Raw genomic sequence first — 25592 nt, 5'->3', positions numbered from 1 at the left:
CCTTAACATACAAGATGGGAATGGTTTTGCTGTGATCCTGTATGTTGGGTGTAGGAGGGATGGGGTGCATACAATATTTTGATGATAGTAGCAGTTACGTGTAACTAGTGGATTAAAGGGTGGAGACAGAAAATTTTAGAACATAGTGCTCTCTCTTGACGAGTCCTCAGACTCCTTGGAGGTTGTCATGTAGTAATAATTATACAAGAATATTATTATCAAATGCCTTCACTCTATGACTAAATTTCCTTACTTGTTACTTATTATGCTTTTAGTCTATGGTCTGTATTGTTCATGCAGCTTTCCTTACATTTCCCTTTACATAACCTGTCTTTTTTTTTCCTTTTCAGGTAGCTTTTGCTTAGTAGGTATTCACTATTCAACAAATATCCATTGCATGTGTGTAATTCTTATGGGCTTCTTTTGCACTAATTCCTTATGCCATTGGTATGAGGAATTTTATAATTTCAAACTGCCTTTTAATTTACCCATTATTTCTACTTTGTAGTTCCACATAACTTTGCTCTAAATGGATCGGCTAGTTTATTTGAGATATCATAATAACATGTTAGACCAGTATTTCTTAAGCTGTGTTTGCAAAACTCTAGGATTCCAAGGAATATGCAGGGATTTCCTGTCCCAAGAGTATATATTCACAACTTGTATCAGTTGTTTCTGAAAAAGAAAACTTCACTGAATGGGGAAAATTTTTAATTTTTAGTAAACTTATTTTATTAAACTATTAAACAATGACTTATTTCTAGAACACTTATGTTACTTTGTTATTTGTAATATTACATAAGTTTTCTTGATTAAAATATTTTGCAGGTAACTGTTCATTTTCATAATTCCATTTGAATAATTTTTTATGAAAATTTTGATATGGTTCCACAAAAACAAAATTTCAGATCTGGTTCTGCATTTTCAAAAAGTCTGTATGAAATACTGTGTTAGACCATTGTGGATGTCCAGAATAACCTTGGTACAATATGGTATCAACTTCAGAAGATTCTATAAACAATACTGAAGTATCCTCTTCGGAGCAGATATGATTAATTCCTATAGTTCCATCAAGTCTGCTGGCAGTTTTCTGCCATATTCCAAAGACGTTCAATGGGATTCCAGAGTAGTAGAGGAGCCAATTCATTATAGTGAAATCATCATGAGTTTGTAATTTGTTGCATGGAGGTAGTCAGTTCAACACAAATAAGTGTACTTAACAATGTTCATTAAGGCCACAATGTTCATTAAGGTCTACTGGTATCAAAAAGCTTAAAGAATGCCAAAAAACATGCCTCAGCCCATCATACCACCACTGCATTTTTGTGATGACTGTCATGTCCATATAGCTTTGTACTACTACTACTACTGCCCTGTTTGCATGAAGTAAAATGAACCAGGATTGATTACTATTCTCCAATAATATGGTTCTAAGACTGGTGTTTTTGAACAAACTGCCATGCCTATCAAACAAAATAGTTTTTGTTTGATAGGAATGGCAGTCTCCAAGGCCACTGCTGTTACATGCTGGTCGCTGTGCTGAAATGCACTCTAAATTTCTGGTTTATCATATCATACAGTCATTTATCAACTGCAGTTTCCCTTGTGTTACAGATTAAAAATATTACAAAAAAAAAAAGGAGAAAAAGTATGCGGACGAACAAAAGCAGTAATGATGACACAGAGTTCCCGAGTACTAAAGTATGTTTTGCAAACATCACAAATATAATCAAGTTAGCGGCAACGTTCACAAAATTAAATTCACAATCTTGAACAAGCCTATAAATTACCATGTTACACATAATGCAGTACAGTCGAATCTCACTATAGCAAACTTATAGGGACCATAGGAACAGTTTATTACAGTGGACAGTTTGCTACATTAAATTTCTTTTAGCATAACATCATACTTATCGGACTTTTCAGTAATTTGTTATAGTGCATGAGTCTGATACAGAGGTGTTTGCTATAGTGGGAGTAGGCTGTATTAAACAAAGTGTATAAGTAAAAATGTAGAAAACTCACTTGTAATATTGCAGTCCTGCTATATATTGTTGAAAAGTTAATGAATGAGGCAAAAGTGTTATCACATTACTTTCTACTTCATATTTTACAGATGATGATAACCATGCCATGCAAGGAACAAAGAGATCCTAAAATTAGTAAAACAAAAGTGGCAGAAATGTCCATAACTTTCAATTACAAACAGCTATTTGCCAGTCTTAAATCTAGTATTATCTATTATTTAAAACATGAATTGGTAATTTTAGTTATACATTTACTATTCTAATATCAAAATGCAAAAAGTAATTATTTTTATTTTTTGCTCACCTGGCATATTGTTTTCCCCATGATATATTTTTGTGGATTTTCATCATCATCAAATTCCTGCCATGTACCCTCAACGGGCGTACAGGATATGATAGTACTACATGAAAAAAATTACATCATTACTAACTTCCTATCTACAATTTTCCTTCAAATCAGTCTGTTACTTGTCAAGACACCAATTATCAGATCTTATATTGCTATCGTCTAAGGCACTTTGTACCGTATCAATCCACCTATATCTTGGTCTTCCTCTGGGTCGTTTTGCTGCCAACCTGGTAGAGAACACTTGTTTTGCTAATCTTTCTTCGCCCATTCTGTTTAAGTGACCATACCACCTGAGATTAGTTCTGCTAACGCATTCCTGGATGCTGACAATGTCAAGTTCTTTCCTAATATCCTCGTTTTTAATATGATATTGCTATTGATGCCATCTGTCCACGCCTATAATCTTTCTCAGGACTCTCATATCTGCGGTCTCTAGTCTTTGGTCAAGTGTTTTACTTCTGACCCAGCTCTCAGATCCATAAGTTAAAACTGGTGTATACAGCTAATTTAGTGTTCCGACTAATTTCTCTCTTATTCCATATGAATTTATTCAATTGACTTCCCACCATACCAGCTTTGCTGATTCTGTTGTCTATTTCTATATTTAATTTACCATCTTCAGTAAAAATCGTGCCTAAATAGCTGAAATGTTTTACTTGTTCCACAGGTTCTCCATTCACAACACAGTTGACATTTTCAACGATTCTGCCTATTTTCATTGTCTTCGTCTTTTTATTGCTGACCTTCATACCATATCTATTACAACAGTTATTCAATTTAGTCAGAGAATCTTGCAGACTTGTAGCGGATTTATTTAGAAGTATAACATCATCCGCATAAAGCAAAGAGCTGACATTAACATCTCCAATTTTGATATCATGTTTAATACCACTTTCCTTCATAATGTGATCCATATAGATAATGAATAACAGAGGGGATAATGTACATCCTTGTCTCACACCAGATTTAACATTAAACCATCTTCCTGTACTTCCTTCAATTCTAACTGCTGACTTACAACTCAAATAAAGACTAAGTATTGCTTGATATAATGCCCCATTGACACCATATAACTGTAGCATATCGAATAGCTTCTCTCTTGGTACCTTGTCATATGCCTTTTCCAAATCGACAAAACTTAAATACAGATCTTTGTTATATTCCCATGCTTTCTCGACTATTTGTCGTAAAGTGAAGATCTGATCCTGACAGCCTCTAATTGGCCTGAATACAACTTGTTCTTCACCAAGTTTTTCTTCCACAATTCTTCTCAACCGTTTTTCAAGTATATCAACAAATCGGTTTAACCAATAAGAATACAATTTGGTCAGCTAAATCCCAAATTGCCAGCCCATCCTGGAGAAAACTATTGGCAGAAGGAAGTGCAATGTGTGATGCAACAGATCAAAGGAAGTAAGCGGTGAAGTAAAACATAAGGAGAGTGGAATGGATGAGATTCAAGTGCTTGGTAATAGAATTAGTAGTGTGAGATATGACAGAAATGGATTGGATTAGGATGTGAGGGGGAGAGGGTAACTGAGACTGAAGAGATATATGGAATAAGCAGTGATAAAAGTTACTGGGCAAAGGAAAGGTATGGTGGGGAAATCACAACCAATAGGTGGCTTGGGTACAACTAGTTCTAGACCTAAAAGTGAACTGCTGTCTTATTTATAAATGGCAGGAGCATCAGAAAGGGAGATGAAATTGTTTCACTGATTGAGCATATTTCCTTAAAAATTGTTGGAATAAGAGCATGACTGAATGCAAATGTAATCCTGATGAATAGAAATGGAAGGGTAAAATGTCTTTTGCAAAGAAAGAAAGGACAAGAAGGGAGGAGGAGGAGGAGTGCTAATGACAAAAGCAGAGGAATTATGTCCACCTAAGTTATACATGAAAGAGGGAAATAGTCGCAGTGGTTCACCTAGGTTGTGCTACTTATATGAAGACTTCTGTGAGAAAAATATATATGTGGAATTACAAAGCTAGTGATTATGAGAAGCTTAGGAGATAGCTTGGAGCTGTAGAATGGAATGAGGAGTTGAGTAGAAAAGAAATAAATGCTGCTGTGGGACTGAAAGAGATTCTAACATATGAATGTATTGAAAAGGTCAAAAGGCTAAATTAGGTAGATGTCAAATGGATGAATGAGAGGGATTAAACATGAAATCTGGAAGATGCTTTAGAGGTGGCACAAGATGAACAATGGTAATAATCAGTTGCATGAAAAGTACAGAGAGAAGTCAAGGAGAGACACAGTTGGTAAGAACAGCAAAAGTGCAATATGAGCAGAAATTAGCAAGTCAGGCAAAGAAAGACCCTGCAGAGTTTTTTTGATATGTGGCAAGCAGAAAGGTGAGCAGTTCACGAGGGTGTTTTATCCTCAGTGTAAAATCAGAGCTCAAGTATAGAGAATAAAATGAGAAAGACTTAATGATGAGCAAGCAAGCAGTATATGAGGAGTTAAGTAAGATAGAGGGCAATAGGACTTAAATATCACAATGATGATATGTCATTAGATTCTTCAGATGGCTTTCATATAAAAGACATTGTTCTGAAGTGTTACTGTTTCTTGATATGGTTTCAAGAAAAATGTTGACTTTCACACAGAAAGTTAATTTCTTTTAAAGTGATGAGCTTTTAGTAGTTTATTCAGTTTTATTTATTTATTCAGGTGGAGTTTTCCTCCCTTTTTCTCCCCCTTCCCAAATGGGACGAGTTGAGCCTCCTCATGGGGAGGGGGGGGTTAAGTATTTATGGCTGTAGATCCATGTGTGTTCACGGGGCAAGTTTGCCTGCTTGCGGGATGAAAAACCCCAGATAAACTGGGGGAAAAACCCTGCTGTCCACGTCCAAGACCGGCTAACTTGGCTATAGCTGAGGAAGATCCTTAAGCTCCTTATTGGCGACAGGAATCGAACCTAGGACACTCCTTCCCCAGGCATATGGTTGCGAAGCACACAGCCACTAGGCTAACTGTGCGGACAGTTTATTCAGTGGAATTTGCTTACTTCAATATGGAAAGTGAAGTTACTGAAGTGCACAGTGCATTGGATGAAGCCAGGATGTGTTTTCTTCAGTTTTCTGTGATTTTAACATGCAAGAAGAGTTTTCACTTCTGTTGTGGCCATATAGAGGGCAGTCTTAGTCTTAATTGTGTTAGACTTTCTCATGTGTGAACTCAAAAAAGAATAAAGGTTCCGTAGGTTACAGAGTTTTGTGCATATAGGACAATATCTGTTGGTTTATATCAGGGATGCACAAACTTGTTAAGGCTGAGGGCTGCATAGTTCCACTGTTACTTATGGGAGGGCCGCCAAAAAAAAACTTGAAAAAGTTATCTACCATATATTGTTTATTTTATTTATACCTATCATAATTGTTACAAAAAAGGTAATAAAAAGTAAGTGAATTTAATTTGATGAGTGACATTGCATTGATTTGACAATTGTTTTGATATTTGGTTAGAGTTTTGTAGTAGCACTGCAAAATTGATTCTAAATTTTCATCAGTCAAGCAGTTCCTATTTTCGATTTGTTAATATTCATGTTTGTTCACAAATATATGTTGAGCCAAAGAGGCTTGCACATTTTAATGCATTATCTAGCAACCGTTTATAATTGTTTTTATCGACACAATGATAGAAGTTTAATAAATTGCCTTTGTTAAATTTATTTCGCAGGCTCTCATCGTTTTGAATGTCTGAGTTCAAGCTGTGTTGATTCGGGTGCATTTTCGGGCAAAATGGCAAAAGGATTGCTAAATAAATCTAGCAATGGTTTCACTTTTTTAAAATCAGAAAACCAATCCTTGAAGGCTGATATCAATCTTTTCAACATACACAGTTTTGAGGTTGACATTGAACTTTTCAGAAACTTTCTTATAATTAGGAAAATGGATGTAATTCCCTGACTTCAGTTGGATTTGAAATAGATTTAACTTACACTGAAAAGACAAAATGTGGCCATAAAGTTGAGTAACCAACTGATCTTTGCCCTGAAGTTGCGTATTTAACGTATTTAAATGATTAGTAATGTCAACCAGAAAGGCTAAGTCACATAACCAATCCGGATTTTTTATGTCAGGGACGTTTTTGTTTTTTTCAGTCATGAAGATTTCAATTTCATCAATAAATTTAGGAACCGCTCCAATGTTTGTCCATGACTTAGCCATCTCGCTTCTGTGTAAAAAAATTAAGTCACCATATTCACTTTCAGTGTCTTCAAGAAACTTTTTAAATTGTCGGTGATTAAGGCCACGGGATTTTATAAAATTAATCATTGAAACCACAACTTTCATGACATGTTCAAATCCAAGTTTCTTAGGACACAAGCTTTCCTGGTGGATTATATAGTGGAATTGTATCAACTCATCATCGTACTGTCCCAAATGCTGTTTCAATAATATTACCAATCCAGAATTAGCTCCTATCATGGAAGGAGCTCCGTCAGTCGTGATACCTGATAATTTTGTCAGATCTAAATCAATTTTGGAACACTGTTCCAAAAGCCCAGTGAACCATTACCTTTCGTTTGATCTGACAGTGAACTCATTCCAATCAGCTCCTCACTTACCTCAAACTCTTGCGTTATTCTATGTGCAAATATTAATAACTGGGCTGTGGAAGTAATGTCAGTTGATTCATCAATAGCTAATGAAAAATAAGCAAATTTTTTTGAATAAGATGTTAATTGGTCCTTTACATTTTCTGACATTGCAGTAATTCTTCTTTGAACAGTCATCCTGTTTAACTGAATTTTCTCAACATTTTTGGCTGAATCAGGACAAATTTTTTTAGCAGCAAGGCAATCTTTAACGAAATCTCTGTCTGTAAATGGTCAGCACCTTTTTGCTATAAGGCGAGATATTTCAAAACTTATTTCTGTTGCGATTTCTGAACCTTGAACAGGTTTTGTAAACATCACTTGCTGACCTGTCAATTCTTGTTTCAAAAATGAAATCTCTTGTTTAGATTTGAAAATGTAGAATGCAGACTTTCATAGTGTTTTCTTATATTGTATTCTTTTGGTATGGCTACAGCACGTTTGCAAATCAAGCACACGATATTATTAAACGACTGCACAAAACCATATTTTTCGGTCCAGCTATCCTGAAACTGCCATTTTTCATCCTGTAGTTTCCATTTCCTACTTGGCCCTGCTTTATCCATTGTAGAATTTATTTTTTACCATTTCCTAGTATTGAAAACAAAACGAAAACAAAATACTCATATGACAAATAGATGAATTATAAAATTTGTTAACATTATTACTAACTGATCATATCCTGTACACTCCTTGGAGTGTACATGGCAGAAATTTGATGATGATGCGCTCCTAACATACTGAACTAACCTCTTGTCAACTTCTTTCGTGCCTTGGGATGGTCTCCCACACAGTTTTTGCTAAATAATGCAATCTCCAGTAAAAGCTGTATAATTGAGAGGAGACCTCCACATAGCCTTTAACGGAATGCAGAGAACCGACCAGGGCTTCTGACCTAATGTCCAATCCTCACCTTTGGTGCACCCTGTTGGGTATCTACTTGGATACTGAATGAACGAGGATGGGCTGGCAATTTGGGATTTAGCCGACCAAATTGTATTCTTATTGGTTAAACCAAAATAAAAAATGATGGTACAACATGACAGAATTTCATGCCGGCTGGGGCATCACCCAGTTAAACAAGGCCCCCGTTGTTTTCGCCAGGGAACCAGGGTGAACAGCGAAAAGTCAGCTACTGGAACAAATCTGAAAACAAACCCCAACTCAACATCACCAGAGTTAAAGATCGGTACTATCAACATAAGAAGCCTGAATGGCAAAGAAATGGAGCTAGCTGAGGAATTAGATAAGAAACCAGATTGACATAATAGGGGTGACTGAAACAAAAAAGACCAAAACTGGTGAGATCTTTCTGAGCAATAAACACAAAATGTTATATTCAGGCAATGACATTCAAGGAAAAGGAGTAGCCATAGTATTCAACACAAAATACGAGGCTAATCTTCTTGAATGGCAGTCAGTCTCAAGTAGAGTCATGTGGGCAAATATGAGAATGGGGAACTGGACAATGAGACTTATTTGTGCCTATGGTCCCACAGAAGGTTCTACTAAGGTAGAAGTGGAGGAATTTTTTGAGGCTTTAGAAAAAGCAACTGACACAATGAAAAATGAAAAGTTGGTCCTTGTTGGGGATCTAAATAGCAGAGTAGGAAATGATTATGAGACATACAAAAATATTTTGGGAAAATTTGGAGAAAAGAGCAAAGCTAATAATAATGGCAAATATCTGTTGGATATCTGCTCAGGACATGGACTGGTTATTACTAACACCATGTTCCAACATAAAAATGTGCACAAATTCACATGGAAAGAATAGGCTAGGAATAAGAAAAGTCTCATTGACTATGTTATTGTTGATAGTGATGTTTTCTCCTTGGTGCAGGACACCAGAGTGTACAGAGGATTTGAAATTGGAAGTGGTCACTATTTAGTCTTGAGCAGGATAAAATTGAATTTCATAGTGAAAAGAATAACATGTAAGAAAGTTTTAAAGCGAATAAAAGTTGAGCAGCTCTCAGATGTGAGCTGTAGACTAAAATACACAAAGATTATTGAAGAAAAATGAAAGAGTTTGAGAACAGGAATCAAACCTTGGAGATTCAGTGGCAAACTCTGAAGAAAACATTGATTGATTCTGCCAGAGAGGCATGTGGTGAGGTTGTCTGTAAGGATAAAAAAATCAGACCTCCCTGGTGGACACAGGAAGTTAAAGAGGCAGTGAAGGAAAAGAAGAAAGCATATCAAAAGTTCCTGTCAAATAAGTCAGCTTGTGCTCTTAGAGAATATAGAGACAAATGCAAGAATGCTAAACACTTTGTAAAACTAGCTAAACAAAAGTCATGGGAGGACTTTGGCAAGAATATAGAAAATAAATATCAAGAAAGTGGCAAAATATTCTGGAGGTTGTTGAAGAAGCTTAAGAATGGAGGAAAGAGTGCTGTAAAAGGAATTAGAGATGATAAAGGTGACATGAAAACGGGAGAAAAAGATATCCTTGAAGTATGGAGTAATTACTTTGAAAAACTGCTAAATGAAACAAGCAGTGATGACAGCACAGTGGTAAAAAACACTGACCAGGCATGCAGTCAGGAATACATATCCATACTTGAAGTAGAAAAAGCCATCAAAGGCTTGAAATGTGGAAAGGCAGCAGGAGTAGATGATATTCGACCAGAAATGCTGAAGTATGGTGGTATAAGTCTTACAGTGGCTGCACTGCATAGTTCAGAAAGCCTGGACAGAAGGACGAATTTCCGATGATTGGAGTAGAGCTCTAATAGTATCCATATATAAAAAGCGAAATAAAACTGCATGTGAGAATTACAGGGGTATTTCCCTACTGAGTGTTCCTGGCAAGATCTATGCCAGTATACTTGAGAAACGGTTGAGAAGAATTGTGGAAGAAAAGCTTGGTGAAGAACAAGCTGGATTCAGGCCAAATAGAGGCTATCAGAATCAGATCTTCACTTTACGACAAATAGTCGAGAAAGCATGGGAATATAACAAAGATCTGTATTTAAGTTTTGTCGATCTGGAAAAGGCATATGACAAGGTGCCAAGAGAGAAGCTATTCAATATGCTGCAGTTATATGGTGTCAATGGGGCATTATATCAAGCAATACTTAGTCTTTATTTGAGTTGTAAGTCCGCAGTTAGAATTGAAGTACAGGAAGATAGTTTAATGTTAAATCTGGTGTGAGACAAGGATGTACATTATCCCCTCTGTTATTCATTATCTATATGGATCACATTATGAAGGAAAGTGGTATTAAACATGATATCAAAATTGGAGATGTTAATGTCAGCTCTTTGCTTTATGCAGACGATGTTATACTTCTAAATAAATCTGCTAGAAGTCTGCGAGATTCTCTGACTAAATTGAATAGCTGTTGTAATAGATATATTGTATGAAGGTCAGCAATAAAAAGACAAAGACAATGAAAATAGGCAGAATCGTTGAAAATGTCAACTGTGTTGTGAATGGAGAACCTGTGGAACAAGTAAAACATTTCAGCTATTTAGGCACGATTTTTACTGAAGATGGTAAATTAAATATAGAAATAGACAACAGAATCAGCAAAGCTGGTATGGTGGGAAGTCAATTGAATAAATTCATATGGAATAAGAGAGAAATTAGTCGGAATACTAAATTAGCTGTATACAAGACAGTGTTCAAACCAGTTTTAACTTAATGATCTGAGAGCTGGGTCAGAAGTAAAACACTTGACCAAAGACTAGAGACCACAGATATGAGAGTCCTGAGAAAGATTATAGGCATGAACAGATGGCATCAATGGCAATATCATATTAAAAACGAGGCTATTAGGAAAGAACTTGACATTGTCAGCATCCAGGAATGTGTTAGCAGAGCTAATCTCAGGTGGTATGGTCACTTAAACAGAATGGGCGAGGAAAGATTAGCAAAACAAGTGTTCTCGGCCAGGTTGGCAGCAAAACGACCCAGAGGAAGACCAAGATATAGGTGGATTGATACGGTACAAAGTGCTTTAGACGATAGAAATATAAGATCTGATAATGTTGGAGTCTTGACAAGTAACAGACTGATTTGGAGGAAAATTGTAGATAGGAAATTAATAATGATGTAATTTTTTTTTCATGTAGTACTATCATATCCTGTACACCCCTTGAGGGTACATGGCAGGAATTTGATGATGACGATGATGATGATGATGATTATCGTAAGTAGATAGGCAATCGTGACGTCACAGCTACTTTGCTTTGTGCGTGTATCATTTTTAAAAATTACCTATCGTGTAACTTGTTAAAGTTAAAATAATACACAGTTAAGCGGGCCGCCAGCAAATCAATGGAGGGCCGCATGCAGGCTGCGGGCCGTGCATCCCTAGTTTATATAATTGTAAAGATGTAATGTAGTTAGTGTTTTTCCTGTTGTGATTTGAAGAAAATATACTAGTCCTTGCATAGTAGTTAAGTAGTTAATTTGAAGTGTCTATATCTGTGGTTTTTAAAAATTAAAGATTTTTATTTTAGTTAAAAAGTGTTTGAAGACTCAATCTCTTAATGGGTTTAATGAGATATTAAGGTTATTTAAGAGGCTAGATTACAAATGAGATATCCTGGGATATGAACCTATGTGCAAACTAGATTTGAAGTATAGTTTTAGATGTTCTTCTTTTTATTTTGAATTGAAGAGTTTTAACCATTTGGAGTGTGTGTGATTGAGAGAAGTAAGTCAAAATATACCCCCCCCCCCCAACACAATTCACTTATGTTCATTTTTTACAGCATTATATATACTGCATGCAATATATACTGCAGACAAGTGTTCGGACCTGTTTGGGACAGACAGAAAGTTTTCAAGTAACAGATGGCTTGCATCAAGGGTCAGCATTAAGTCCGTTTCTGTTTAATATTGTGATGGAGGTGGTAACAGAGGAGGTGAGAGAAGATGCACCTTGGACAATGTTGTATGCAGATGACATCTTGCTGTGTGTAGATTCAAGAGAAGAAGTGGAAACTAAACTGGAAAGATGGAGAAAAGTACTGGAAGAGAGAGGTATGAGACTGAGCAGAAGTAAGACAGAGTATATGTGTTGCGCAGTGGGCGGTGGCCAGGAGACAGACCTGGAGCTGGAGGGAAATGTCATCAGGAAGGTGAGAGACTTTAGATACTTAGGTTCGACAGTGGAAGAAGATGGAGGAGGTGAGAAGGAAGTGGGATGCAGGATACAAGCAGGTTGGAGGAACTGGAGGGAGATGGCTGGAGTGTTATGTGATAAGAGGGTGCCGATCAATCTGAAAGGCAAAATTTATAGGACAGTAGTGAGGCCAGCTATGACATATGCTATAGAAACTGTGGCCCTGAGGAAAAATAACATCAGCAGGATGGAAGTAGCAGAGATGAGAATGCTTAGGTGGATGTGCGGTGTGACCAGAAAGGATCATCTGAGAAATGACTATGTCAGGGGAACAGTGAAAGTTACGAACTTAGGAGCGAAAATACAGGAGGCAAGGTTGAGATGGTTTGGTCATGTGATGAGGAGGGAGGACGAATATGTGGGAAGAAGGGTCATGCAGATGGATGTGCAAGGAAGGCGGAAGCGTGGGCGGCCAAAGAAGAGATGGAGGGAGCTGGTAGAAGAGGACTTGAAGATGAAGAACTTGGATGTGGTGACAGCCCAAGACAGGAAGGTGTGGAGGAGACTCATAATAAACAGTGACCCCACTTAAGTGGGAGAAGCTGCAGAAGAAGAAGAAGAAGATTGCTGAATAACAAAAAACGCAAGCAAGCAAGCAAACCAATAGGCAAGCAAGGACGAGAGGTGGAAAGGAAAAACAACCATACAACTGAGTTAAGGTCTTGGAAAAGTTTTATATGTATTTTTATCTACTCTCCAATGAGGAACTGTGAAATCAATACTGAGGACAGTATAATGTATCAAGCCTTTGTGTATTAGTGAGAATGTTATGTGCTTAATGAGAAGCAAGTTGTATATATTCCCAAGAGCAAGATGAATGGAATTTGCAGTCAAGTTCTTTATAATGGAAGTTCATTTGGAATTGCTCAATTAAATTTAGTTTTAAAGTCAGATCAGTTATTCGTCATGCCTACGTGATCAAAATGAAGGAAAGATGCATTAAGGAAAGTTTCTTACTAGAAGAAAACATAAGTATTATTTAAGTCAGATATTTAACTTTTATTGCATTCTAAGGAATTTGAGATATAAGACAGAATGAATGAGTAAAACAATAAAATAAAGAAGCAAATAAAACAAAGAAAAATTAAATACATCAAGTGAAACTACAGAACTATCAGCTGAAGGCTATGTTCAATTTGTTTTGTATAGTATTTGATGTTATTATTATTATTATTATTATTACCCAATGCCACATGAAGTCAAAGATTCATCTCGGAGGTCCTTTTATTATACACACAGCTCATCATACCGTGCTTTAAACACACTCAAATTCTCTGCAGACACCACACTCTCAGGCAAGGTATTCCAATCATTCCAATTATCTTTCAGAATTGAATTTAACTGTGAGTCAGAGAATAAAAGATTTTTTTTGAGCTCATATTATGTAATTCTGAAATGGCCATATAGTTGTCCTCTGTATTAAATTAGAATTTAAGAGTTAGATATACAGAATATTAGAATTTACTAATTGTAATTCAATAGAAAATATGAATGTCAGAGAAAGAGAATTACTTAATATACAGAATCGAATCTATAGCATATATGTTCACAGTAAATATTTTACACACCCACACACACACACCCACTAGCGCTTCATTCTTTGAAATTCACAACATGTTGATTTTGAAGACAATGTACTATCATGGATACAAATCGGAAACATTCTAACAAATAAAATGAAACTATGTATATAAATATTGATATCTTACTCTTCATGGCTAACTGAACAGTTGGATATATAAACATGGTGGGGAATAACATAACTGGTACAGTTGACAGCATAATATAGATGCCACAGTCTATTTACAGTACTAACAATACCTCTACATATTTTCTCATTAGTTTTTGAATATGCTGACCACAATGCCAATCAAAATCAGTGAGTGTTGCATCACTTACCAGTGTATTATGGAATACACTGGCTGTATTCCATCCTGTAACTTACACTGAATCTGTAAATTGACTGCATAACAGAGGTAAACATGACATTGTGGATGGCAGTCCAATATAACCATGCATTCATTGAGTATATCTTGCAAATATCTTTAAAGCAGTCAAATGTACTCTGGAAGAAGTAAAAAATAATAATAACAAACATACATACTACTGTAAAAGAGAATTAAGATAAATCAAACCTTCTGAGCAATCCTGTCTGTGGTATCTTTCAAAAAAGCAATAGCATACCAGTCACCTGGAAGAGGATTCGTAATGTTTAAACTAACTGGTTTAAGATTAGTAAATAAGATTATGTTTTGAGGATATAATCTTTGCAGAATAAATCGATCAGGAAAAGTGGAGTTGTCTGGATTAATAACTGGATAGCTACCATACTGCAGATATCTAAAAGGAAGAAAATTAAGATAGCATAAAAATATGAATAAAAAGGAAATCTCAGTTTCAACTTTTAATACAATCTGATAAAATTTTGTGCATAAAGTTGAAGCAGAAACCTATTTTCAGTTAAGAATTATAAACACGCTCACACAAGAATATTTTAATGTTTTCCAAATATTTCATCTGAAACTAACAGACTATCCCCAGTGGCTTGATAAGAACAGTTTTTACAAGGTGGAATACAAACAATTGATCATTCAAAAGTAGAACGAGCTGCGTGATGTTACATTGCTAAGCATTAAAGAGAGGTAAATTTCATCAGAGTGACGAATAAATTATAGGTATTAATTCACAGTTTCATATAACAATCTTAATTTATAAATTCAATTAAAGATAACATTAGACTAATATAAGAATTAAAGGTCTCATTAATTAAATTTATATATATATATATATATAAGTGGAAAGATTTCAATATTTAGGTAGCTGGATCTCAGAGAAAGGAACTTCAGAGTTGGACATTAGAAATAGAATAGGTAAAGCTAAATCGGCATTTATGGAAATGAAGAGAATTTTAATAAACAAGAACACTAAAATAGGCGTTAGAATTGGAATAGTTAAAGCAACAGTTTGGAGTATTGCAAGTTATGGAAGTGAGTCATGGACACTAAGAAAGAGAGATATGGAAAGAATTAATGCATTGGAAATGTGGTGTTATAGAAAGATGGAAAAGATTTAGCTATACAGAAAGAATATCAAATCAAGAAGTTTTAAGATGAGTTGGGATGGAAAGAACACTGTTAAAGAATATTATACAAAGAAAGACTAGATTTGCAGGACATCTTCTGAGAGGTTCTTCGGGACACCTGACAAGAACTATATAACAAGGGAAAGTTGAGGGGAAGAGAAGACGTGGAAGACCAACTAGAGAGTGGTTTAATGACAACGTGGAATGGACTGGTTTAAGAATGATGGAAGCAACTGACAGAAAGAAATGGAGAAGAGCTGCTCATCTGCTGCAACCCTCTTGCTAGAGGATGCTACCGGACGACGACGACGATATATATATATATATTTTTTAGTGTGTTATCCGGATTAAACTTTTCCTTGTTTTTGACAAAGATATACAGTCATTTCGATTCAAGTTAGGGCGTTGAAGTAAGGCACTTCAACGCCCTAACTTGAATCGAAATGACTGTATATCCTTGTCAAAAATATGGAAAAGTTTAATCAGGATAACACTAAAAAAAAAAAAAAAAAAAAATTTTTTTTAATTGAGACCTTTAATTCTTACATTAGTCTAATGTTATCTTTAATTGAATTTATTAATTAAGATTGTTATATGAAACTGAATTAATACATATAATTTATTCATCACTCTGATGAAATTTACTTCTCTTTAATGCTTAGCAATGTAACATCACGTGGCTTGTTCTACTTTTGAATGATCAATTGTTTGTATTCCACCTTGTAAAAACTGTTCCTATCAAGCCACTGAGGATAGTCTGTTAGTTTCAGACCGAAATGTTTGGCAAACGTTAAAATATTCTTGTGTTAACGTGTTTATAATTCTTAAATTTAATGTCACAAGTGTCTCTCAAGAATAGAACTATTTTCAGTTTGTTCAATAAGTAAGTTTAAAATTAAAAGAAACACACGTATAAACCACAGTGAAAATTATTTAATTGTAAATTAAATAATTTTCATTCCTAATTTTTATTTAAATACAGTACTGATGATGTCCTAAGATACTTAGGATGAAATATTTACAATTAAATAATTTTCACTGTGGTTTATACGTGTGTTTCTTCTAATTATGAACGCACCACAGGTTTCGTTATTTAAAAAAAAAAAAAAAAAAAGTAAGTTTACTTTTTAACAATGATTAAACAACAGATATATACAACTAGCTGAAAGCTATTGAGTTGAAAATTTTTTCTACTCATCTCATCATCATCATCAAATTCCTGCCATGTACCCTCAAGGGGTGTACAGGATATGATAGTACTACATGAAAAAAATTACATCATTATTAAATTCCTATCTACAATTTTCCTCCAAATCAGTCTGTTACTTGTCAACACTCCAACATTATCAGATCTTATATTTCTATCGTCTAAAGCACTTTGTACTGTATCAATCCAGCTATATCTTGGTCTTCCTCTGGGTCGTTTTGCTGCCAACCTGGCCGAGAACACTTGTTTTGCTAATCTTTCCTCGCCCATTCTGTTTAAGTGACCATACCACCTGAGATTAGCTCTGCTAACGCATTCCTGGATGCTGACAATGTCAAGTTCTTTCCTAATATCCTCGTTCTTAATATGATACTGCCATTGATGCCATCTGTTCATGCCTATAATCTTTCTCAGGACTCTCATATCTGCAGTCTTTAGTCTTTGGTCAACTGTTTTACTTCTGACCCAGCCCTCAGATCATTAAGTTAAAACTGGTTTGAACACTGTCTTGTATACAGCTAATTTAATGTTCCGACTAATTTCTCTCTTATTCCATATGAATTTATTCAATTGACTTCCTACCATACCAGCTTTGCTGATTCTGTTGTCTATTTCTATATTTAATTTACCATCTTCAGTAAAAATCGTGCCTAAATAGCTGAAATGTTTTACTTGTTCCACAGGTTCTCCATTCACAACACAGTTGACATTTTCAATGATTCTGCCTATTTTCATTGTCTTTGTCTTTTTATTGCTGACCTTCATACCATATCTATTACAACAGCTATTCAATTTAGTCAGAGAATTTTGCAGACTTGTAGCAGATTTATTTAGAAGTATAACATCATCTGCATAAAGCAAAGAGCTGACATTAACATCTCCAATTTTGACATCATGTTTAATACCACTTTCCTTCATATTGTGATCCATATAGATAATGCATAACAGAGGGAATAATGTACATCCTTGTCTCACACCAGATTTAACATTAAACCATCTTCCTGTACTTCCTTCAATTCTAACTGCTGACTTACAACTCAAATAAAGACTAAGTATTGCTTGATATAATGCCCCATTCACACCATATAACTGCAGCGTATTGAATAGCTTCTCTCTTGGCACCTTGTCATATGCCTTTTCCAGATTGACAAAACTTAAATACAGATCTTTGTTATATTCCCATGCTTTCTCGACTATTTGTCGTAAAGTGAAGATCTGATTCTGACAGCCTCTATTTGGCCTTAATCCAGCTTGTTCTTCACCAAGCTTTTCTTCCACAATTCTTCTCAACCGTTTCTCAAGTATACTTGCATAGATCTTACCAGGAACACTCAGTAGGGAAATACCTCTGTAATTCTCACATGCAGTTTTATTTCCCTTTTTATATATGGGTACTATGAGAGCTCTACTCCAATCATCAGGAATTCGTCCCTCTGTCCAGGCTTTCTGAACTATGCAGTGCAGCCACTGTAAGACTCTTATACCACCATACTTCAGCATTTCTGGTCGAATATCATCTACTCCTGCTGCCTTTCCACTTTTCAAGCCTTTGATGGCTTTTTCTACTTCAAGTATGGATATGTATTCCTGACTGCATGCCTGGTCAGTGTTTTTTACCACTGTGCTGTCATCACTGCTTGTTTCATTTAGCAGTTTTTCAAAGTAATTACTCCATACTTCAAGGATATCTTTTTCTCCCGTTTTCATGTCACCTTTATCATCTCTAATTCCTTTTATAGCACTCTTTCCTCCATTCTTAAGCTTCTTCAACAACCTCCAGAATATTTTGCCACCTTCTTGATATTTATTTTCTATATTCTTGCCAAAGTCCTCCTATGACTTTTGTTTAGCTAATTTTACACAGTGTTTAGCATTCTTGCATTTGTCTCTATATTCTCTAAAAGCACAAGCTGACTTATTTGAGAGGAACTTTTGGTATGCTTTCTTCTTTTCCTTCACTACCTCTTTAACTTCCTGTGTCCACCAGGGAGTTCTGATTTTTTTTATCGTTACAGACAACCTCACCACATGCCTCTCTGGCAGAATCAATCAATGTTTTCTTCAGAGTTTGCCACTGAATCTCCAAGGTTTGATTCCTGTTCTCAAACTCTTTCATTTTTTCTTCAATAATCTTTGTGTATTTTAGTCTACAGCTCACATCTGTGTTTTTTACCACTGTGCTGTCATCACTGCTTGTTTCATTTAGCAGTTTTTCAAAGTAATTACTCCATACTTCAAGGATATCTTTTTCTCCCGTTTTCATGTCACCTTTATCATCTCTAATTCCTTTTATAGCACTCTTTCCTCCATTCTTAAGCTTCTTCAACAACCTCCAGAATATTTTGCCACCTTCTTGATATTTATTTTCTATATTCTTGCCAAAGTCCTCCTATGACTTTTGTTTAGCTAATTTTACACAGCGTTTAGCATTCTTGCATTTGTCTCTATATTCTCTAAAAGCACAAGCTGACTTATTTGAGAGGAACTTTTGGTATGCTTTCTTCTTTTCCTTCACTACCTCTTTAACTTCCTGTGTCCACCAGGGAGTTCTGATTTTTTTTTATCGTTACAGACAACCTCACCACATGCCTCTCTGGCAGAATCAATCAATGTTTTCTTCAGAGTTTGCCACTGAATCTCCAAGGTTTGATTCCTGTTCTCAAACTCTTTCATTTTTTCTTCAATAATCTTTGTGTATTTTAGTCTACAGCTCACATCTGAGAGCTGCTCAACTTTTATTCGCTTTAAAACTTTCTTACATGTTATTCTTTTCACTATGAAACTCAATTTTATCCTGCTCAAGACTAAATAGTGACCACTTCCAATTTCAAATCCTCTGTACACTCTGGTGTCCTGCACCAGGGAGAAAACATCACTATCAACAATAACATAGTCAATGAGACTTTTCTTATTCCTAGCCTCTTCTCTCCATATGAATTTGTGCACATTTTTATGTTGGAACATGGTGTTAGTAATAACCAGTCCATGTCCTGAGCAGATATCCAACAGATATTTGCCATTATTATTAGCTTTGCTCTTTTCTCCAAATTTTCCCAAAATATTTTTGTATGTCTCAATCATTTCCTACTCTGCTATTTAGATCCCCAACAAGGACCAACTTTTCATTTTTCATTGTGTCAGTTGCTTTTTCTAAAGCCTCAAAAAATTCGTCCACTTCTACCTTAGTAGAACCTTCTCTGGGACCATAGGCACAAATAAGTCTCATTGTCCAGTTCCCCATTCTCATATTTGCCCACATTACTCTGCTTGAGACTGACTGCCATTCAAGAAGATTAGCCTCGTATTTTGTGTTGAATACTATGGCTACTCCTTCTTTTCCTTGATTGTCATTGCCTGAATATAACATTTTGTATTTATTGCTCAGAAAGATCTCACCAGTTTTGGTCTTTTTTGTTTCAGTCACCCCTATTATGTCAATCTGGTACTTATCTAATTCCTCAGCTAGCTCCATTTCTTTGCCATTCAGGCTTCTTACGCTGATAGTACCGATCTTTAACTCTGGTGATGTTGAGTTGGGGTTTGTTTTCAGATTTGTTCCAGTAGCTGACTTTTCGCTGTTCGCCCTGGTTTCCTGGCGAAAACAACGGGGGCCTTGTTTAACGGGGCGACGCCCCAGCCGGCATGAAATTTTGTCATGTTGTACCATCATTCTATATTTTGGTTTAACCAATAAGAATACAATTTGGTCGGCTAAATCCCAAATTGCCAGCCCATCCTTGTCCGTTCAATATCCAAGTAGATACCCAACAGGGTGCACCACGAGAAGGTGAGCATTGGACATTAGGTCAGAAGCCCTGGTCGGTTCTCCGCATTCCTTTAAAGGCTATGTGGAGGTCTCCTCTCAGTTACACAGCTTTGACCCTTAAGCACCCCTTCTACTCATCTAATTATTATTATTAACATCTGAACTTCATAGAATTAAAGACTCATCATGGGCGGTACATACTATCACACACAAAACTCATCCAACCGTGCTTTAAACTGATTCAACGTGTCTACGTAGATTCCCAACACACTCAGGCAATGCATTCTGTTCACCAGCCACTTTCCATGTAAAGATCCTTTTCTTCACTCCTCTGCTCACAGCCTGCTCATAGCTACCAGGGATAGCCTCTTGTTCTATCCCCCCTGTTCTCTCATTCCATGAAAAATCTCTTTCATGTCAACCTAATAACAATCCCTGACTACCCAATATGTCTCAATCATATCCTTCCTCCTCCCATTCAAGGGCATTCCAATTTACATTCTCTTCAATCTGTCCTCTTATTCCACATTCCAAAGACCATTGACCACCTTTGTGAATCTCCTCTGGACCTTTCCTAACATATCCCCATCACCACTGAAAACCCGGTGACCAAATCTATGCACAATAATCCATATGAGGCCTGATTAAGGCCTTATAACTTCTTTATTTTTGCATGTCAGGGGGTCCTCTGCATCATTGCATTATCTGATGTGACATCTTCACAACTTGTGCAATGTAGCCTCTCAATATCAGAGGTTACATTGCACCAAGCGTACACTTTGCATCCCATCGTTGCTTACCAAATTTCAAAACCTTACACTTTGCAACATTAAACTGACAGTTCCACTTAGCTGTCCATTATGCAATCTATTCAAGTCCTCCTGTAAGACCATAGCATCTGTTTGACTCTGCATTGCTCTCCCCAGTTATACATCATCTACAAACAGCAGCATATCACCCGTTAAACCCATCCCAATATTATTAATATACAAATTGAACAACAATGATTCCAAAACTGTATATACATCTCCCTTGTCCAAGACATTTGTCACCTTGTTGTAGTACATAAATTAGTAAAACATGATCTTCCTTTAACAAATGTTCTGGAGGCTATTGAAGATTAGAAATGAAGGAAAGAGTACTGTAAAAGGAATAAAAGATGATAAAGGTTACATGAAAATGAAGATAAGGATATTCTAAATGTCTGGAATAATTATTTTGAAAGACTTAAACGAACCAAGCAGTGACAGAACTATACTAGAAAATTTTCAAGGGGAATGCAAAGAGAAGTACATATCAATACTTGAGGTATAAAAAGCCATCAAAAACTCAAAATGTGGTAAGGCAGCTGGAGGAGATGACATATGACCAGAAATGTTTAAGAATGAAGGTATAAAAGTTTTCCAGTGGCTACACTGCATAATTCAGAGGACCTGGTCAGAAGATCAAGTTCTAAATGATTGAAGTAGAGCTCTCATAGTACCCATCCGTTTAAGACCCGATTTGCAGAAGAAAAAAATCATCTTTCATCAGGCCATGCACCTGCCCACAAAAGTGTTTTGGCAATGTGAAAATTAAGGGATCTTCACTATGAATTGTTGGAACATCCACCCTATTCCCCAGATTTGGCTCCCTCTGACTTCTATCTCTTTCCAAAACTAAAACTCTTCCACGCAGGTCAGTGTTTTTCTTCGAATCAAGAGGTGATTGCAGATCTTACTGAGAATCACTACAGGGACAGGATAATGGTGCTGGAGCATCACTGGAATAAATGTATTATTCTTAAGGGAGATTATGTTGAAAAATAAAAATAAATTTGAAATTATAAATTCGTTTTTTCATTGTTAGGTCAAGAACTTTTCAGACCACCCTCGTAGTAGAGAATTTTTCTGTAATTCTCACATTCAGTTTTATTTTTATTCCTTTTTTTTTTTTTTTTTTTGCAGATGGGTACTATGAGAGCTTTACTTCAGTCATTTGGAACTTGACCTTCTGACCAGGTCCTCTGAATTATGCAGTGTAGCCACTGGAAAACTTTTATACCTTCATACTTGAGCATTTCTGGTCATATGTCATCTCCTCCAGCTGCCTTACCACCTTTTGAATTTTTGATGGCTTTTTCTACCTCAAGTATTGATACGTACTTCTCTTTGCATTCCTCTTGAAAAATTTTCTAGTATAGTTCTGTCACTGCTTGGTTCATTTAACAGTCTTTCAAAGTAATTATTCCAGACATTTAGAATATCCTTATCTTCAGTTTTCATGTCACATTCATCATCTAGTCTAGTTAAAAGATTGGAATAATATTCTCTGGCTATTGTTTTACCCTTTCAAGATAATTAATAAACAAAATGCCTTTAGCATCCTAAAACACCGATGCCATGACCTTTCCTGCTGATGGAACTGACTTTGTCTTCTTTGGTACTGAACAACCAGCTTCTGTCCACTGTTTTGACTGCTGTTTGGATTCTGGTGTGTAATGGTGAATCCAAGTCTCATCCATAATAATAAATCAATGCACAAAATCAGTTTTATTCTTGTTAAAATGCTCCAAGCACTGCTTAGATTTTCATGTGAGTACATTTTTGATCTGTGTGAGCAAGCATGGCATCCATCTTGCGCAAAGCTTTTTCATTATATCCTACACGTTCTTTCGAAATACCTATGGTCTCAGCAATTTCATGCACTTTGACTCGTCGGTCATTCAATACCATATCGTGCACTCAATCAATGATTTGTTATACTTTTTGGATGTCCTTCACATGGATCATCTTCAAGCCTGGTATGTCCACGTTTAAACTCGGCAGCCGATTTCTTAATTGGTGAAAATGAAGGAGAAGAGTGTCCATAAACTTTTAGGAACTTCGAATGAATTTCTTTTGGCATTAAACCTTCTTTTACAAAGAATTTTATAACTACACAATACTCAATTTTATCCATTTCAAGGAATACAGACAACACTTTTACTTCAGACAGCTGTATAAAACAAACTACTTAATAGTTTGTTTTATACAGCTGTCTGAAGTAAAACTACTTGCAATTTCACATGGATACTTATGACAGATATACCAACTTAAAAAAAAAAAATCTCTTGTCGATAGTGTTGCCATCTATGGTCGAGGCCGAGAACTTTTCAGACCACCTTGTAAGTGTTTCAGGTAAGATTTATGCAAACATACTTGAAAAGTTGTTGAGAAAGACTGTGGAAGAGAAACTTGTAGAATAATAAGCTGGGTTTAGGTCAAACAGAGGCTGTCAAGATCAGATTTTATCTTTAAGACAAATAATTGAGTAATCGTGGGAATATGATAAGGATCTGTACTTTAGTTTCGTAGACCTGAAAAATGCGTACAACAAGGTGCCCAGAGAAAAGCTTTTCAGAACACTACAATTATACAGGGTGAACGGAACATTACACAGAGCAATAAGTCTATGTTTAAATTGTCAGTCAGCAGTTAGAATTCAAGGAAATACAGGAAGACGGTTTGATGTAAAATCAGGGATATGACAAGGATGCACATTATCTACACTCTTATTCATCATCAATATGGATAACATTATGAAAGTGGCATCAAGTCTGATATTAGAATTGGAGATGTCAGACTTAGCTATTTGCCTTATGCAAATGATGTACTTTTAAATACATCTAGTGCAAGTCCCCAGAATTCACTAATGAAATTAAATAATAGCCGTAACAAATTTGGCATGAAAATCTGCAATAAAAAGACCAAAACTATGAAAATAGGCAGGAGCATAGTAAACTTCAGCTGCATTCTGAATGGAGATCTTATAGAACAAGTAAAATATTTCAGCTATTTAAGCATTTTTAAAATTTTTTAATTTTTAAAAACTAACATTTTTAACATGAATCTTAGATTAGCCCAGATTCCAAAGGAGTGGAAAGATGACAAAATTGTTCTGCTTAATAAAGGGAGTAATGAGGCTATGGCTTCAAATTATAGGCCCGTCTGATTGTCTGGAGTTGTCAAGTTTTTGGAGAAGCTAGTGAGGACAAGGATTCAGAACTGGATGGATAGCAGTAAAATTCTCTTTAATGGACTGTTAATCGTGTTTTAGCAATCTGCTTACTTATTATAACAAAGTGATGAATACATTGCACAAGGGGCAGGATGCATATACAGTAGTATATTTAAGTTTTGCAAAGGCTTTTGATAGACTGCCACATAACTAGTAGTTAAATAAGAACAAATGGGATTGGATAGCAGATTAGTGCATTTGATTGGAGATTGGCTGTCTGAGAGGTAGCAGCAAGGTTGTATGTGGGATAGTGACATTCCAGAAGATGAAAGTCACTTGGAGTGCCCGAGGAATCTGTTTTGGGGATCACTGCTGTTTAATTTGTATGTAAATGACATTAGAAAGGGCTTAAATTGTGATATACAGATGATGTGAAGTTGGGGAAAGTTATGAAAAGTAGAGCAGGTGTTGTAGCTTTGCAAGAGGACCTAAACAGACTATCTGAATGGGAGAGTGTGTGTGGGGGGATGTCAGTTTAATGTAGCAAAGGGTTAGGTTTTAAAATTTGAGAAGCAAAGATGAGATGCAGAGTATAGGATTGGTGGGGATATTTTAGATGAGGTGGACAATATGAAACATCTGAGGGTGATGGTAAATAGGCTCTTTATCCAAAATGTCATTGGCTCTTTATCCAAAATTCTGGAGCATTACTGAAGTGTTATAAAACTAATATATGAAGAATAAACATAGGAGAAATTTTGGACATACCTTTTTGGATGTTGTTTTCTGTCTCCTTATTCCAGCGATGTGCCCTCATATTGCTGTTAAAGGAAGGGATTTTTTGGGGGAATTATTTGAAAAAAACCTGGGTTTTTAATATATGTATAAATATTATTAAGGGTGGGTAGAGAGCATTTTGGGAGGGGGTGTGAGAAGGATCTGAAGATAGAAATTATTTTTTGGGGGAAGATGAGAGATTTAAGGGAAAAAGTGAGGGGTGGGAGTGATGGGGTGTGAGCCGTTTCGACAACTGTCATCTTCGGAACTCGTGGGAGAAGTGGATGCTATGTCATCCACTTCTCCCATGTTGGTTAGTTGTTTCTGTCTTTGGTGTACTTGTATTGTCTCCTATTAGTTGGAGTCGTGACCTAATTTTTATGTTGTGGAGCTTCCAACTCTCTTCTTCAACTTCTTCCCTCCTATATAATCTCCGAGAGTTGGAAGCTCCACAACATAAAAAATTAGGTCACGACTCTGACCAATAGGAGACAATACAAGTACACCAAAGACAGAAACACCTAACCGACATGATATAGCATCCACTTCTCCAACGAGTTCCGATAATGACGGTCATCGAAACGGCTTGCACCCCATTACTCCCACTCCTGGCTTTTTCCCTTAAATCCCTCCTCTTCCCCCAAAAAATAATTTCTAT

The 25592-nt window shown here is 36.0% G+C and overlaps 1 protein-coding gene across 1 annotated transcript in view; it reads right to left on the bottom strand.

The window, feature by feature from the left end:
- The window catches only part of LOC150104223 (transmembrane protein 8B-like), a 167888-nt gene that overhangs the window by 135481 nt on the left and 6815 nt on the right, over nt 1-25592 (bottom strand). The window contains exons 3-4 of the mRNA XM_090396236.1: nt 14260-14464; nt 2026-2153 (exon numbers count right to left, since the gene is read on the bottom strand). Coding sequence (XP_090252362.1) covers nt 2026-2153; nt 14260-14464 — 333 coding nt within the window. The remainder of the gene's footprint in view (nt 1-2025; nt 2154-14259; nt 14465-25592) is intronic.

This window comes from Typopeltis vanoorti, chromosome 8 (genome assembly GCF_054136105.1).
Source record: "Typopeltis vanoorti isolate ZY-2024b chromosome 8, IOZ_Tvanoo_1.0, whole genome shotgun sequence".
Taxonomy (NCBI): Eukaryota; Metazoa; Arthropoda; class Arachnida; order Uropygi; family Thelyphonidae; genus Typopeltis; species Typopeltis vanoorti.
Note: the sequence above shows the minus strand (reverse complement) of the source record. Positions and strands in the feature narration are given on the sequence as shown.